The sequence below is a fragment of the Amblyomma mixtum genome, chromosome 6 (genome assembly GCF_055824585.1).
Source record: "Amblyomma mixtum isolate Tamu chromosome 6, ASM5582458v1, whole genome shotgun sequence".
In the NCBI taxonomy this organism is placed as follows: domain Eukaryota; kingdom Metazoa; phylum Arthropoda; class Arachnida; order Ixodida; family Ixodidae; genus Amblyomma; species Amblyomma mixtum.
Genome location: NC_143017.1, coordinates 154,214,004 through 154,228,086, shown reverse-complemented (window position 1 = coordinate 154,228,086; position 14,083 = coordinate 154,214,004). Strand labels below are relative to the sequence as shown.

The 14,083-nt window shown below is 50.1% G+C and overlaps 1 protein-coding gene across 3 annotated transcripts in view; it reads left to right on the top strand.

The window, feature by feature from the left end:
- LOC149340858 (uncharacterized) overlaps positions 1-14,083 on the top strand; it is a 164,211-nt gene that overhangs the window by 125,281 nt on the left and 24,847 nt on the right. For 2 of the 3 annotated variants that reach the window (XM_089549784.1, XM_089549786.1), the window contains 3 exons: positions 8,236-8,588; positions 9,980-10,126; positions 13,340-13,510. In XM_089549784.1, the coding sequence (XP_089405910.1) occupies positions 8,236-8,588; positions 9,980-10,126; positions 13,340-13,480 (641 nt within the window). In that variant the 3' untranslated portion in view covers positions 13,481-13,510. The remainder of the gene's footprint in view (positions 1-8,235; positions 8,589-9,979; positions 10,127-13,339; positions 13,511-14,083) is intronic. The other variant, XM_089549785.1, reaches the window with a different exon arrangement.

Genomic DNA, 14,083 nt, shown 5'->3' with positions numbered 1-14,083 from the left:
CCGGGTAAACCTCCGAGAAAAGGAGCCGATCGTGTCTTGTGTGGAAGTCCTTAGCACACATCACACACGCATGAGCGGACTTGGGAAGCCTTTTTACCACATTTGAGAAGTCCTTTTCTTTTTTTACACAAAGGCGATCCCAGAATTGTCGCAAGGGTCTCTCGTAATAAGACAACAAACTGGGCTAGGTAGCCGGTTGTTAATTTCTGCACTTTGCGCCGTGTTGACAGAAATCGACACGAGAATAGATGGCACCTGACACTTGATAGTCTGGGCTTCGTCCGTGTTGTGTCGTGTCGATCTTTCGTGACGGCTTGTGCCAACGCAGCGAACGGTGCAGAAATTAGTCAGCGGTTAGGTATACGTAGGTTGCCGCGCGAGATCACGAGCTTGCGGCATCGCTCTGACGCAAGGGCAGATTTCACATCGTCCACGATAAAAATCGCCACCTGGGCGGCCACAACTCCAGCGATAAACGAAGCGCATGCCCTAAGAACTCATTTTAAGGTAGAACAGACACAGGACGAGATTGCATCATATTTCGGTCACATGTGTAGTAGAGCTAGGGAATCAATCGCTATGTGCAGATACGCCGTCCACCATACGAGCTTCGATTCAGGAGTCGAGAGGTACAGCCGGCCAAATCTTTAGCTGGCGTGCGCGACGGCCGCTTTTTCTGCGCTCCTGCTCTTTACGACGAAGCAAACTTTCGGAAAGGTCCTTATTAAGCACGGGCTTAGTGAGCCTGTGCTTAGAGTTGATATTTTCGCAAGTTTGCTCCGTCACAAGGGGCAGAAGCACGAAAAATGCGGCCATCGCGCACGCCAGCTAAAGATTTGGCCGGCTGTACGTACCAGCCCGCCACTAACTTTCGTCGTTGCACCCGTTTCTCGACCGGCTCGAGCAGCGCAAACCGGCGCAGCGACACTTTCGGAGTGCATTCGTTTAACACGTAGTCTATCGCGCCCGACGACTACCGGCCGAATCTTTGATATACATGATTCTAAGCGGAATGCAATGCGACACACGAAGGAAACATCCGCACGAGTTCTCTGCATGCTGAGTGCACCCCAAGCATGGCGGCGGGCGGCGTAGCACCGCAGCGCCGCGGCGCGGCTGTGCGCCAGTGCATGCCACCTATACAAATAGTCTTTAGAGCATCTATTAGCGCTTTGTGGAAAAGGAAAAAAAGAAATTGACAAAAGTTATTCGAGGAAGTATAATAATATGTTCAAGATTAAGCTGGGGGCATTATTAGATCGTCCTCCTCATTTTCACGAAAAACGGCGCCTGACCGCTGTATAACCCGGTACGCTTTTGACCCTCGCGCTCGAAATTTTGATCCTCACAGTGTCATGAGTACCGTGTATCAAAAGTTCGTCGAGAACACTGCAACAACAGCAACAATCGCGCTCGTGTTGCCGGTGACCCCTCACACATCCGTCAAGACCAGTGGCTTTTTCTGACACGCGATGAATGCCCACCTTTGCCTCTCGGTGCTCAGAGTATGGCGCGATAACGCCACCTTGTAGGTATAAGGCTTACATATATGGACGAGAATAAGGGGGGAGCGGATACGAATTCGCGGGGCTATCGGCGAGTCGCCCCAAAGGGGCTGCAGGAAGGGATGAGTGATCGGCGTGTCTGTCGGCGCCTCTCTTTGGTGTGGCCAGCCTTTACACACTCACTCGCGGCGCCGCGCGTGTCTTTTCGGAAGGCATTTCATCCGGCGCTTATAAGCGGCGCCCACGAAGCCGATGTCGGCAGTTCGTGCTGGCGACAGGGGCCGCATATACTACATTGAGCTCACGAGAAGAAAGGACTCCTTTCAGAGCTTCGGAGTGGTTTTCGTTCCCTCTGTCCTTGGTATTCGTAAACTATGTATCTGTATCCTGGCAGAGAGGAAACGGTATTGAATGCTGGGCTCGCAATATGTGTGCAACGAGAGTTTGCTGAGGCCGTTTTTTTCTCGGCTATTTTCATCTTATTATTATTTCTCCATGCGTGTAGTATTCCTTTTCTCCTTATCAATTGCGTGTATATATGCATGCTTTAGACACTGAGGTACCAAGAACCTAGACTGTACTCACCTACGGGTGTACCGGTTTGTTAACCAGTACACAATAAACATTTATTGCGTTACATATTAACATTCAACCACTGAATAACCTCTTACAAAGCACACAGAGACCGTGAGACATGATAGCCACCAAGCGACGTCGTCAGTAGAGGCCGCGTTTTCGACATATAATTTCTTGCAGTACGCAATAGCGCTTTCTCCTCTGAGTTAAGTGGACTCCTTTAGGACAGAGACTTGCAGGTCATCACAACACGTATGCGCCACAATACTACGAAACATACCGTCATTGGCAGAAATAAACAAGCAAAGGGGGTCTCACAACGCTTGGCGAACTCTTGTGAACACTGCGAAGGCAAGTCGCGACAGTCCCTTGTATCCACTGGCGATTCGTGCTCCCCTGGCGGAGGGAACAGGCGCTTGCTTGGACGAGGAAGCGATCCGGAAGGTGGGAGCGCGAGGCACACGTAGCTCCAACATGAACGGGAACAGTCAGTTTCCACACAATAACTAATTGTGCTTCTACTTCAACGCTGAAGTTGAAAATCTAACAGTCATTATCCGTTCAGAGGAAAGCTGTATAGAACAAAGGTAAAAGTGTGCTTTTCGATATTAGTCGAATCCGGATGGCGCGTTCCCTTTTACGTCGGAGCTGGCTATACTCTGCAGATGGAGTGAAGAGATGCGAATGGATCAGGCCTCTTGTAAAAGTTGTAGTGGTTCACCTAACAAGGCGCTGTAATCGGCTTCTTTTTTTCGTATTTTACCTATATATAGCAGTTCTCGTTACAAGAATCTTCTCCCGTGGAACGTAACCATCCCCCCCCCCCCCCCCTGCCCCCTCTTTTTATTTTGATTAACCCGTTTGCTTCTTTGGCTAAATTCTTAAGTTCTATACTGGTTCACCCCCTCTCTCTCGCGTGAAAAAGGTAGCCAACGAAACAGATTGCAACCCCCCCCTCCCTCCCCCCCCCCCCCCCCCCTTTTTTTTTCAGTCATTCGTTTTCTCCGCTGCCTCACCGAGGCCCGCTGTACAGGCCACGAAGCGGCGCACATGTTTCGATAACCCCCAGCCTGTCACTACACTTATACATCACGAGGCTCGGGAAAAACACAGAAGCGTATACGAACTAGGAAACAAAGACCACCGAGCCACACGGGGGACCGCGGAGAGGGGGCCAGGACCACGAAGAAGACAATGCGGCCGTTCTCATCCGCCGCCGATCACGAACACGCGCGGCTGGGGGCGAGAAACAAGAAAGCGATCGCAAGGCGCGAAGCCAAGTCAAGCCAAGCCGCGCATAAATCACGCCGCACGCTCACGCCTTCCAGAAGGGACGGCAAATAAGAATGCAGGGAAAGAGAAAAGAAAGAAAGAGAGATAGAAAGAAAGTCAAACTCGCGGTGGCCCTTCCCTGGTTAGTTAAGGAAGCAGGAGGAGGGGGGAACCCCCTTACTATCCGTGCGCGCTTCGTGCGTGCAGCAATGAAGGCGCGTGTATGTGTGCGCTGGTTCTCGCGGCCGATGCGGATGGCTTGGAAGGAGCAAAAGCGTAGTCGGGGTCAGAAGGAGACGGCCAGCAGTGCAGCAGCAGCCGCTGAGGCCAGCGCTGGCTGCCAGACGGTTGCCGAGCACGTTCCTGGCATGTTTATGCAGCCCAGGGGCCAGAGGGCTCTTGGGGAGAGGAGGGTGATCCCTCCTCCACCTCTCGCTCTCCCAGGAGCGCACGTAAGCGACTCGTACGATCTCTCGCAGTCTCGTTATAAGCGTGCTCGCAGGCGCCACTATCAATGTCAGCTGTGGACATCGAATCAAATCGTAGATTTTGCGGGGAGAAGGCAGACCTGTACCTGCCACAAAAAATCACGTAATTGATATTATAACTCAGCCAACACAGGAGGGGTGGGAGGCGACACTGTCTAGCTCGGAACAAGGGCGTCAGCGTTATCTTATCGAATGAGCAAGGGCAGAAGCTTGGGCCAGTGGGATCCCGGACTAGACACCACCCTCCTCGTCTGCACACTGTACTACAATAAGTACTTTCATCACGATGCGGACAAATCAGCGAACCCCATCTCTCACAAGCTATGCGAAGTGTCACCAATATAATGGCGCCTGGAAAGCTGAAAACCGTATGATCATCATCATCAACAACAACAACCAAGTTCATTTCCTTGCAGTGCAAAGGCTCCTCCCCCTCATTAGCCCTGTCCTATTACAGCCAAGGCCACCTTATCTCCTCCTGTCACCTTCCTTTTATGCCGCGCCTGACTGCATTCACCTTGCTTTGACATCCGGTCTGTTATCATCGGTTGTCTCTTTTCCGCAATGTTGAACGGGCACTGTATGATCAGAAAGAGAATAAGAAGACAATGAGCACCGCAAGACCCCTACAGCTGTATACCTGGGCGGTTTCATCGTAAAGTGTGCGGGAGCTTAATTTGGTTGGTGGTATACCGAGAAAGGCAAGCTTAGTTCATGACTGGGAAATTGCTGCTGTTAAACTGACGACCTCTGCATTTTCGCGTAAGTTCGGGCCTTCGACCTCTGAAACTCCCTGTTGTTGTGTGATTAGGCGCTTTCTCTGTCATTTTTGTTCGCTTTGGTTATTCGCGATGAGTCGCACGTACGTTTCGTGTTTAAGTACACAACATCCGCTATACCTTGTTCAAACTGCTCAAGTAATTCCCGGGAATTACTAGGTTATATACTGTCAAACGCAATGTGGTTACACAAGAAAGCCGCATGCCCGCGAAGAGGTCATGTTTCTGCGTTTATTAATTCCCTTGCAGCGCGTGAGCGCGTATTGAAGCTAACTCGGCCGAGTAGCTGTACCTTCATATGGGAACCTTCTGTCCTCAGAGACTTGTTTCGTGAAACACACAAACAATAAATGAGCACCTTCTAACAGCACCTTCTGTTGCAACGGCTGATGAAGCGTTATTCTGCCTTTGAATGAGAGTATGCCAAAGAATGAAGCGAGCGAAAGAAGAAAAAAGGCAAAAACTGAAACAAATAAGCTGCAGTGCTTTACTGCCGTCTCGTCAGTGCTTCTGGAATGCCGTCGCAGTGATTCATGCCCGGGCGTTCACGCTTAGGGCTTTCTGCGCTGTGGGCGTGTACAGTATGTCTGGCATGGTGCCATTAAGCGACGTCTTTCAACAACAGCCCGACGAGACCTCCATGGTTTGGTAGTTACGTCTGCCGATGTATGAATGGGACAGTATACCTATTGCCTGTCGCCGGATGTTTTTCGAGCCAGCCCTTTAATACCGACACGGCGGTTCCGGGCATAGAAAGACACGTATTCGCATTCCACGTACAACTCAATAAATAGCAAGTACTGCAAATGAAGTGGCTTTCATCCGGTTTCATTTTGTTCGGGCCCCATATGTGCTCAGTTTAACCTAGGCTGTGCTGTCCGGCTTAGTTTATGCTAGTGCGACTTCAGACTGCGTTGGTCTGACCTTAGCCTGTGCTAGTCAGGCCTAAACTACTGTATACCGTCTAATGATAGCAATTGAAACCACCATGCAGCCTTTGTGTTACATCTCCGAAGACGTCGACACGTGTACCACACGTGCGCACCTGAAGGGTTGCGCGCGTGCATACAGCTTCAAAATCTCTGTGTGGCTGCAAAACGTATTATATATGTAAAAAGAGCACTTGTACTACAGTTTATTTAAATCCGACTTGAAGTCACCGTTTATCTTGTTGCTTAGACATTTCATTGCGTGTACTCCTGTAACTGGGTTTGCAGTTGTCATTACCTAGATTGGTAATAAGCGCAAGGCGCACGTACCCGGAGCACAGTTACACGAGTCGCTTTCTCCCCTCCTCCACAACCATCATTCCGTAGTTACAGAAGCTCGTGCTGTATACTTAAACGAGGCCTTGCCTTGCATTTCCCACGGGCTGTAGGCCGCCTCGGCTGGCACATAGCCGTATAAACTATACGCAGATATTCAAGTGCGCGCCAAAACGTGGAGTAGAATAAACGTAAACCTTACGTCAGCCTGCAGTCGTTGCGTTCAGAGAAGGCCGACCGAGCGCAATTTAGAGCGCCTATACTAGGACGCGACAGAATGCGTTCGCAAATTTAGCGCGAACGCAAAAAAAAAAAAGAAACGCATAGAAAAACTCCTCCAAGTACTGTCAGACAGACTCGGCGCCAGATTGCGCCAGAGTTTGGGAGGGGGTGGAAGGGGGCGTATTATACACAGCGCCGCGACGCTCATCACTTATCGATGCGGACGCACTATGCAAGATTAAGCTCAATAAGAAACGACAGCAGACGGTGAGGAAGAAAGGGGGTGAGGTCGCGCAGATCTCCTGGGAGAGCGCAGTGGCTGCAGAGATACGAGGCAGAGTAGGGAAAGGAGGCGGAGGGTGTAGTCGTGTTTAACAGGAACACTGGCTCGGCGTCTCTGGGCTTGCTCGTGCGTAGCTGCGCACAAATTGGGGCGCGCGTGGCGTCGGCCCAGGCTTAGCATGGGCCGACGGACGGACGTACGCAATCGAGAAACAACGACTGTGGAGGGGAACAATGCGGCCGTTAATGCCGTGTTTGTCTTTCCGTCTGGCGCGAGGAAACGTCCGACGAGGGGTTTCCCTTTGTACAGCCGCGCGGGCGGTGCATTGTGCGCCATACTTCCTCCCTTGCGCCTTTTCTCTCTCATATCGTTTTGGTGGAAGAGCTCGGTTCGATTCTGTCCCGCTTTGAAGCCAGCGGCTCTGTGCACGGCTGCTTTACTTTTTGCATTGAGGAACTGGCGGGAACACTTGTTGTTCCAGACTCGGACGGACGTACGGTAATGCAAAGCTGTTCTTGCGCGGGCGCGTCTGTCCGCACGCACTGAAGAAGTGTCCGCAGCGGATGCAGCGTTGATCAGTGCATTTTTCTTTTTCAACTAGCGGTGGCGACCTCTTCAGGCAACGGTTGCCTGTGCTTCGTCTGTATGCAGCTGCACGTGCTTCGCGCTTTGCGTTTTATTTGCAGCGTGCGCTTTTTTTTCTTTACATGTGTGCAGCTCTTCCGAGTGGTTGCGCATGAGCACAATGGCCTGTCAAGCGACTTGGAACTTACTATTAATGCGTTAGCACCAGAAGGGTCTGTGCAAGCGAAGATGACAACCGTCGTGTGTCAGTTGGCAGTGGAAAGCAGGCTGCCCACAACCCGGTGAGCAGGTAGCCACCGTGGCAGGTGGCATGCTGAGGTGACAATATGCCACCTTGGCTATAACGAAGTTTCGTGTGTTAACCTTGGATATAACGTACCTTAGTGTGCCAACTCGAATATAACAAATTTTAGTGAGTCAACCAAGAATTTAACGAATGTTTAGCTGCTGACGCATTTAAACGATCCACCGAAGTCCGCTTAAGAGTTTTTCTATTGGCAGGTTGGTCGATAGCTCATTGATTGATTGATTGATTGATTGATTGATTGATTGATTGATTGATTGATTGATTGATTGATTGATTGATTGATTGATTGATTGATTGATTGATTGATTGATTGATTGATAAAGCCTCAAAATCTGAAGAAAGCCTTTCGATGCACTCGCCTTTTGATAGTCGAGATGCGCAGCCAGTTTCGGCGCTCTGAGTGTGAAGAATAGTGCTCTCCCAAGCAGGAAAGGTAACCGGCCCAATATTGATATTTCATGGCTGGTTTCGCTCTGGTCCGTTGTATACGACCGGCCTTTGCCAGTTCATTTCCAATATTGAGCCCTTTAGCTGTGCTTCTGGGGCTAGAGCTTTAAGACAAGAATTCAGCACTTCGCAATCGATGGATGGGTGAACGTATCGATTGATCGATCGATCGATACGTTCACCCATCCATCCATCTAGCCTCCACCAAACGCAAGAGGGGGGGGGGGGGGGGGGGGGGGGGGGGGGGGGGGGGGCTGTGGCTCATCAGAACCTAGGTCGCTTTGCAACGTCCAACAAAGGCTTTAACACCTCTGGATCGTCGTCGCCTTCCATACACACAGTTCACCACAGTGATCGAGCATGGCAGCTACGCTACAGGTGCAACTAGTCCCATTTTGCAAATTTTTGGATCAGAGTGTTGTTCGGTCCTACGGGACAGCGGAAGAAACAAAAGGCGCCCGTTCTTCGCAATGCAATAGTCCAATGCTCCCTCAACTGCTGTGCAGGGAGCCCCCTGGACCTGCAGAAGCTCAGCCTGAGCGACGCCGCGCTTCTCTACGGAGGCCTGCCTTCCTCGTGGCTGCTGCAGAACCTGTCGTCGCCGGCGCTCATGTACCAGACGCTGGGCGGTCTGCCCTACCCGCCCTACCCCTACTACCACCCGCAGCCTGCCTACCCGTACCGCTCGGGCTGCTACACGTACCCGGTGGCCAGCGGATCGCCGCCCGTGGCGGCCACGTCGGCAACGGCGGCAGGGGGAGCCGCCGCCGCAGGAGGGGCGGCTGCGGTGGCCGCGGCAGCCGCGGCAGTCTACGCTCCACACCTCCTGGCCGCCCAGGTCTGCATGCACCCTCTCGATGTTCGTATACGAGTTTCTCCTACAGCGGCAGTAGTACGAGCGCATGAAGGGGCCCGGCGCCTGCAACTCTCTCTCTCTCCCTGCCTTCCTCTCTCTCCAGTGCTTTCTGAAAGTGCCGATTTCCGCATTGTGGTGCCAAGAGGCGCCCGTGTGCTGTGCGACGTCCCTAGGTGGTCGATGTTAATCCGGAGCCCTCCACAATGGCACCTCTCTCTCTCTCTTTTCTTTCATTGCTGCCTCTATGCCTTCCCCAACGGCAAGGTTGAGGTGTTCACTGAGACTGAGATAGTTACTATGGCTTTCCTCTCCTAAAACAAAAGAAAAAAAAATCAATTTCTTATTCTGGTGCCCAAGGCGGGACCGCCTCTCAGTACGTGGGGCAATGTTCAGTTCCTTACGAAGAATGCTGTGTGCGGATCTGACGAACGCTGAAGTTCGACTTAGGATTGCGAGCGGTGCAAGCGTGCTTTATCCGAGCTGGGTCCATCGTCTAAGAGAAGCCAGCCAGAAACGGAAGACGCTTGAATCGTCCATTGGCACCTGTGCCATGTTTTACCTCCGTCACACAAACAATTGCCTGTTGTCCTTATTTCAGCTGCTTCCGCCTTTTTCAGTGCATCACCCCTTCAAAAGACAATATGGTCTCAATACTACCCGGCATCTTGCAATTTTCTCTCTCTGAGCTGCATATATGTCGCTTCTACACGGAAGTCGAACAAAAGCAATAAGACGCCATTTGGCATACCTCGTTTGCTTGAAGCGTCTGCCTTTCTTTCTCCTTCTGTGTTTCTGCTGCTATGTTATATGTAATATGCTATGTCATATGTGTCTGGCAAGCGCCCTAGCTCCCGGAAGGGCATTCTTTTAGGCCAAATCAGGGTAGAAGCTCGAAAGTGAACAAAATATTGATGGCCAAAACAAGGGACAGAAAAGGTTACATCAAAGCACTTTGTTAACTGAAGAGACTGTTGAAGAAAGGAGGAAGCTCATCCAATTGTTTTTGATAGTTAACTAATCTTCGATGGTTCTGAAGCCAGTGCTCACTTCCTTTACTAAGCGTCATCAACAGTCGACGTTATCATTTTTGTCGTCCGATGAACACCAGGCGACCCGCCGAACTTACTTCGTACGTCCGTGCGTTGAGCAGTGAAGCGGCATAAAAAGAAACACGAACTATTGTTCAAAAGAGCACGATACAAAGCTTTATTTAGGCCCATCAACCCACAATCAGCACGTTGTATTCATGCTTGATTGAGTATTGGTAGAGGCTATTGAATTTTGCAGATTCACTCGGCAGTGCGAGTGTCTCAATCGTGCCTGCCACTTGGCCCCGGACATGCACGTATGACAACCGTTGTTGAGCGCCTTGCACGCCATATTCGCCCATGCAGGCAGCGGCAACCATCAACTCGAGTTGCCCATCTTCGCGGAGTCCTGAACTGGCGGCTGATCTGGCTGCGGCGGGACCCGTATTCGGCGGTGTCTTCAGACCCGTCGCCCTCATGACCACCAGGACAGCACCGCCACCGCCGCCCCTGGTAAGGACAACTGCCGCCGACGTTTTTCCCTTCCGATTTTAATGTTAGGTCTGCACATCACTGCCCTTGTTGACCCTCTGTAGATAAAAAAAAATTTGTAGTTAAGGTTTGATTCACCTGCTACACCTTTCATCTACTTGGACATCATGTAATATTTGGAAAGGGGACGTTTGCCCCTACATAGTGAGATACCGAACAATTCTGGACAAAAGCATTTTTCAACGGGAAAGAGTTTATGAACGCAGTTTTTTCATATATTGTAGGATTTCACTATAACAATCAATATATCCGCAGATCTCCCATTGGCAGGCTTGCATTTTTTTTTGCTATTACCGTTTTTGCTACCGTCAACTGCGTTACCCATCGTTCACTACTGGACTTTATAAGATTAGCTTATTCCCATTAATTTAATCATTACTGCATCCTTCATCACACTTTCGCCCATTGATGCCCTGAGGTAATAAATCTTGTTTTAAAAAAAAAGAAAAACTGCGTTCCCTATTGGCTTTCTATGGCAGCGTTATCTGGTTGGTGCGATCGATGGAAACACTATAAAAGAAAGATCTTGCTACACATCGGTATAATGGACTGTTACCTTCAATATTTCCACAGCAGTACCTTGCAACATTCCAAAATTCAAATTTTTTATCCAGAAATGTTGGACATGTTGCTGGCTTTTGTCTCTTTGTTTCCTAGGTGATAACGATGATGATGACAGAGTCTGCGCGTTGATATGTGCTTGTGTGTGTGTGTGTGTGGGGGGGGGGGGGGGGCGTTTACAACGGCAAGCTGGAAAGAGGCTTGCGCAAGGCGCAGGAAAGTTTACTGCGAGCACTTAGTTGAACTCATGACAAATTATCGTCCAACTTAGGTGGCTCGTTTCATCGGGGGAGGTGACTATGGTGCTTTCTGGAAAGTTCCCATTGCTATCTTTCTAACAGGCGCGTAAGCCACTAGCAAAGAGGAATTCATTACTAGCAGATATCCGTGTTAATGGTTACCTATCTACCTGTTCATTATCCAGAGTTCATTTTTACCAAACCCGCTTGACTCCCATTGTCATGTTATATTTAGCCATGTTTGCATTACGGCTCTTTCTTATGGACTTCTAAAGATTGTGGATGATCAGACCTATTTTATACTGGGAACCCTCAGGTACACTAAGTAGCGTGCCGCCACACTGCTCGCGTACCTGTGCACTAACCCCGCACGGCCGCCTCCTGGCGGACAGAGGCATTAAAAGAGATAAAGTACTGACCACTCAGAGGAGGCAGGCGACTCGAAAAGGCGCCGTGCTCCGTGTTTTTCCCCTGCTGCTCGCTTAAAACATGAAATATAAAACTGCAATGCCACCTCAATTGCGTCCCTTACAAGAAAAGTTTTAGACAGTCTATAGAGTGTCTATAGACTTCTGTCTATAAAGTCTACAGACTGTCTATAGATCCATTTTAGAGAACAGTCTATAGACAATACAAATTCCATAGACAGTCTATAGAAAATCTATAGATTTATGGTCACACACTTTTAGCAGACTTTTGCCTATAGACAGTATATAGACTATGAATTGACAAAAATTAATATCTATGAAGTCAATAGATTCAATAAGAAGTCTATAGACTGTATATAGACCATTTTTATAAGGGAAACGCAAAGGCGGATTCAAACTGCGCGTATGTGCCAACGCCATGCGCAAGCTTGGCGGAGCCTTTGAGGCCCCGAAGAAGGCCGTTGGGCTGTACATACACAATGAATCTCCTCACACGTCTCGAAGCAAGTAAAGCTCAAAGGGGAACCCAGCTTGGTCGCTCACAGGTGCAGAGGTGCGCTGGCGAGACAACAGTGGCCACGATTCTGGCTTGTTTGCTCATGGCGATGCCTCGGAATACGTCACATTATCGCGCCGACTTCGTCTCCGCGTCTGTTTAAGAAACGCTGCATGCGGAGCGCAGGCCCAGAGCGTAACAGGCCTCCAGGAAAAAGGAGCGTGCCTCAGAGGAAAGCTCTGCTGCATACCCGTTGCAGTGCCTTAGGCCGAGTTTTTGCGTGGAAGAGCCTTACCGCGGATTTCTTCGGCAGAGGCCGCAAATTTACGCCAAATACTCTTTTCACTTAACCTATCAGTAAAGGAAGTAAGGGGCGCGAAGAAATTTTAGTGGCTTGCCATGGATATCGCGAGTGCAAATATTAAAAACAGGTGCGAAAAGCGACCGACCTTGATGCCCTTGAAGTTTCAGCACTCTATCTCTGTTATCGGCGCTCGATGTGGATGAATCATTGTGAATAAAGGTTCGATGCAATTCCCCCGTTACTTGCTCGAAAATTATACTCCGTGTCTGCGTTGCAAATTAATAGCCAAACGCAAACACATTCCTTCATTATGCAATTACGCTTAAAATTGCGTGCGTGTTGGTAAGGGATGTAAGCGCGGGAGGAAAGCTGCAATGGCTGTGTGATGCTTCCTGTCACGCGAGTAGCCGATCACAGCTGGTATAGGAGCTACAAACGCCGGTGATTAATTACTAAAGTCTTCACAGAAACTGTGTTTTCACATTTGCGTTCAGTATCCGTCTGACGCTTAGCAATGTGCCTTCTGCTGCTTTTTACATTTCCGGCGCATTATGAAACTTAAGCGTACACCTACAGCACTGCTTGGGGGGAGGGGGACTCTTAAATAAAGTTTTTTCATTCAGGGCACTGAGCTTGATTTTGGATTCGCCACTGGGGACGTCCAGTCTTCGTATGTCGAAATGTGGCGGCCATAGGTATAGCGGGTGCGGAGGCTTGCCGTGCCGGGGCAGGTCCAGATGAAATCGACGTTGCAGTCAGCACGGCAATCGGAGCAGCCGATCCTGGTTTGACGCCATCGACTCAGAATGTCCGGTCTGTACGCTGTACGAGCGAGAACCTGGGCCGGGCGAGGGAGGCGATAAGGGATAGGAGTTCCGCGCGCCACAAGATGGCGTTGCTCCGTTTGACAACTAATCACTATCATCATCAAATAGAACACTGAGACGGCCGCTGTTATGTTCTTCAGGCAGCACAAATAGGGTGTAAACATGCCTCGGAATAGGCGGAGGGCTTTTCGAAAAATGCGTGCCATCATATTCAAGAAAAGCATGTTCAATGTTCCATACAGTGCAGAGAAAGATAAACGGCAGCATAATAAAAAAATGAGAATGCACCCCCTACCCTTTTTTTTTTTTTTCCTCGCAGTCGGCGACGCCCCCCAACGACGAGTCGAGCGACCTGTCGGAGAGCGAGCGGCCCCGCAGCGCCAAGGAGACGCTGGCGTTCACCCCCGAGGCCGCCCTCACCACGCCGCTCAGCTTCGCCAGGGTCAAGGACGTGCGCTGAACGGGCCTGCCGCCGACGCCGCCGCCAGGGGTGAGCACTCCGTCGCTGTCTTACCGTTAACGTCCCGGTCAATAGAGCAGCGCGATGGCAGCGCTAACAATACAGGGAACTCTCGTTAATTCGAACTCGCTCAATTCGAACTGTCGGTTTATTCGAATTGATGCTTGGGTCCCGTCAACGTCAGATGTATTCTAAAAAAGACTCTCTTATTTCGATCTCGGCATAATTCGAAGAGATTTCTGGTCCCCTTCGATTTCGGATTACCAAAAGTCGGCTCTTTCTCTTTCCTTTCTTTATTGTTTTTTCTTCTCATTCTTCCTTCCCTCCTTCTTTTATCGAGGTTACACTGAGCATCCGAAATTACCAAGGTTGGCGAGCAGATGCTTCGTATTTAAATGAGGTAGACAGTGACAACGCTGCGCGTATGGTGCTCACTGCCATTTCTCATACGACTTTAATCTCGGTGGGCTTCTCTCTCTCTCTCCGTTGAAATTCTGCCACGACTCCTTTATTTCTTGCCTTTGTTTTCTTTAGCACCGCCCTTCGATGTTGCCTAAGGCCAACTCCGGAGGATTTTTGAGCAATTTTGGGTTGACTGCGAAC